Raw genomic sequence first — 2500 nt, 5'->3', positions numbered from 1 at the left:
TCAATGGTGAACAATCAATTAAAAAATTAAATAATTATTGTATGCGGATTCACATTCGGATCTTCACCAAAATTGAATCAATTCTTCCTCGTCACACATCCAATGTGTCCACCAAATTTTGTCCGAATCCATCCACAACTTTTTGAGATGTGCTGTATTTCGTTTTTTAGCCTGATCTCTCAATAGTGAAGGATCACGTTAAAAAAATCCCAGTGTTTCATACACACCTTCGGTGGGTGGAGATAACTGGAATACTAGATTTTCATTTTTTTATGAGTAATAAATATACATTTTTTATTTACTGTCCAGGTTCTTCCATTTTCATTGTCCTGTCCTGCAATAAATATTCGTGTATTCCTTATGCTGTGTGAGCGAGTTCTTGACACTCTTTCCCACATCAACTGATTCAGTTTAATTGATAACCCCTGGAGGAATGAAACTGGTTTAATGACACTTCTCTCTGGGTGTTATCAGAGAACCACCTCAGCGCCGTCCAGTCTGGCATTTCACTCAAGCCAACTGGCAGGGTCTCCGAGCAGCCATCAAATTTCTACACTGGTCTCCCATCGCTACTTTCTCCGACATCAACTCATCCTGGGAATTCTTTCAAAGAAACTTGCTCTCCCTCATGTACAGATTTATCTCCTCTCGTCTTCAGTTGTCTGACCCTTCCTCGCGCCCATGGTTCACTGAAGCTTGTGGCCATGGCTGTTGTCCTGAAACAACTTTCTTTTGCCTCGTGGAAAGCAAACTGAACTGAGGGTAATCTCAGCTCCATCCATAAAGCTCGTTACAAGTGTGTATCTACCCTCAGGAGAGCCAGAAAACACCATCTTTCCAAGCAAAAGTCTGAACTCTCAAACTTCTCTCCCTCCTCCAAATCCTGTTGGCATTTAATCAAATCTGTTTGTAGTGGATGTTCCCCCTCCATCCTCTCCCTTACCTCAAATGGCCGCACTGCTGATACCACACGTGAAAAGTCTGAATGCCTCAACCCGGTGTTTGCATCAAAATCTTGTCTGAAACCCATCGCTTTCTCTACCCACCTTACACAGTCGCACCCAACTGTCTCTGGACTTTGTGTCCTTTTCGTCTGACAAAGTGGAGAGATTGCTGTCACACCTCGACATAGATTCTGCAACTGGCCCAGACGGCATCAGCCCACGTGTTCTAAAAACCTGCTGCTCTGCTGTTGCTCACCCTCTCTCTGTTCTATTCACCCTCTCATTTGCTCAAGGTCATCTTCCATCTGCTTGGAAATCAGCAAACATTACTGCCCTGCATAAAAAAGGTGCGAAAACAGATCCCTGCAACTACAGACCAATCAGCCTTCTCCAAATCATCAGTAAGGCTATGAAATCCATCCTCGCTTCAGATATTAAATCCTTCCTCTTCTTCGATGGTCTGATTTCCGATCATCAATTTTGGTTTCAGACCAGGTCATTCTACCCTGGATATGCTGCTTCTGCTCTCCCAACATTGGATGGAGGTCCTCAATGCCAGACATGAACTCAGAGCCATATCCCGAGACATATTGCATGCTTTTGACATTTTCTGGCACCCTGCTCTGCTCACCAAACTCTCTTCCCATGGTATCCAAGGCCATCTCCACTCATGGTTCGCAGACTTCCTCTCTTGTCGCAGCCAACGTGTGACTCTAAATGGAGTTCTTTCATCCCCGCTTCCTGTCCAGGATGGAGTTCCTCAAGGTAGCGTTCTGGGCCCTGTTCTTTTTCTGGTTTTCATCAATGATCTCTCCGACTCTCTGGACAATCCTCTTTATCTCCTTGCTTATGACTCCACCCTCTCTGAGTGTGAATTGCCTTCATGGTATGAAAGAAATGGTGATATATATCTATATATCAGTATTTATTTATTATTTCTTGCAGGCTCGATACAAAGCACAAAGAGAGCAAAGAAAGCTTCAAGTTGAACCGGCTATCTTTTTCTTTTTGAAAAGATATCTCAAAAATATCTTTTTGAGGTTCTATCAAAAAGATTGGGAATCGAGCAGACTGCTGTTGAGGAGTTCATTTTGGATTCGCTGTCAGTAAGTCTTGTTGTTTCCCAGATTGTGTTGTTTCTCTTTTTTTTTAAGCAATGTCAAAACAATATTATTTGTTTAGCTTTATAAAAAAGTAAGTTTGATTGAAAGATAAACATTTTGTATTTCATTGTGCTGCTACATTTTTGATGTCCATCTCATTTCCACGTTTCATGTATTTTTAAAGTTTTAAAAAAATATATATATTGTTTAGATTCAACCTCTCATCAATTTCTGCACAAAGGAAGGTCGAAGAGTTGTGACCTTCTTTTACCAAGAAGCACAACCTCCGGGGATTGGTGAGTTTATCCGTTGGTTAGTTTAAACGGTGAAGTTTTTGCTTGAAATCCTTTGGCAATTGCCGTGTTTGGACAAGCTGTGTCATCAAAGCAAAATAATTTTTTCAACAATTTTTTTTGAAAATAGTCATCAATTTATTGTGCGTGCCTGGGAAAG

At 41.4% G+C, this 2500-nt stretch overlaps 2 protein-coding genes across 26 annotated transcripts in view; one reads left to right on the top strand and one right to left on the bottom strand.

Moving 5' to 3' along the window:
• LOC147021573 (dynein axonemal heavy chain 8-like) overlaps positions 1 to 2500 on the bottom strand; it is a 238149-nt gene that overhangs the window by 159890 nt on the left and 75759 nt on the right. The gene's annotated exons all lie outside the window — the stretch shown is intronic.
• LOC147021576 (dynein axonemal heavy chain 8-like) overlaps positions 1 to 2500 on the top strand; it is a 165600-nt gene that overhangs the window by 117077 nt on the left and 46023 nt on the right. For 4 of the 6 annotated variants that reach the window (XM_085891664.1, XM_085891651.1, XM_085891643.1 and 1 more), the window contains one exon: positions 2259 to 2343. In XM_085891664.1, the coding sequence (XP_085747790.1) occupies positions 2259 to 2343 (85 nt within the window). Of the gene's footprint in view, positions 1 to 1889; positions 2051 to 2258; positions 2346 to 2500 lie in introns of those variants that run through there. The other 2 variants (XM_085891655.1, XM_085891654.1) reach the window with 2 other exon arrangements.

This window comes from Eptatretus burgeri, chromosome 8, assembly GCF_056783735.1.
Source record: "Eptatretus burgeri isolate ZD-2024b chromosome 8, Ebu_testis_v1, whole genome shotgun sequence".
NCBI lineage: Eukaryota > Metazoa > Chordata > Myxini > Myxiniformes > Myxinidae > Eptatretus > Eptatretus burgeri.
The sequence above is the reverse complement of the archived record's forward strand: the minus strand, read 5'-3'. Positions and strand labels throughout refer to the sequence as shown.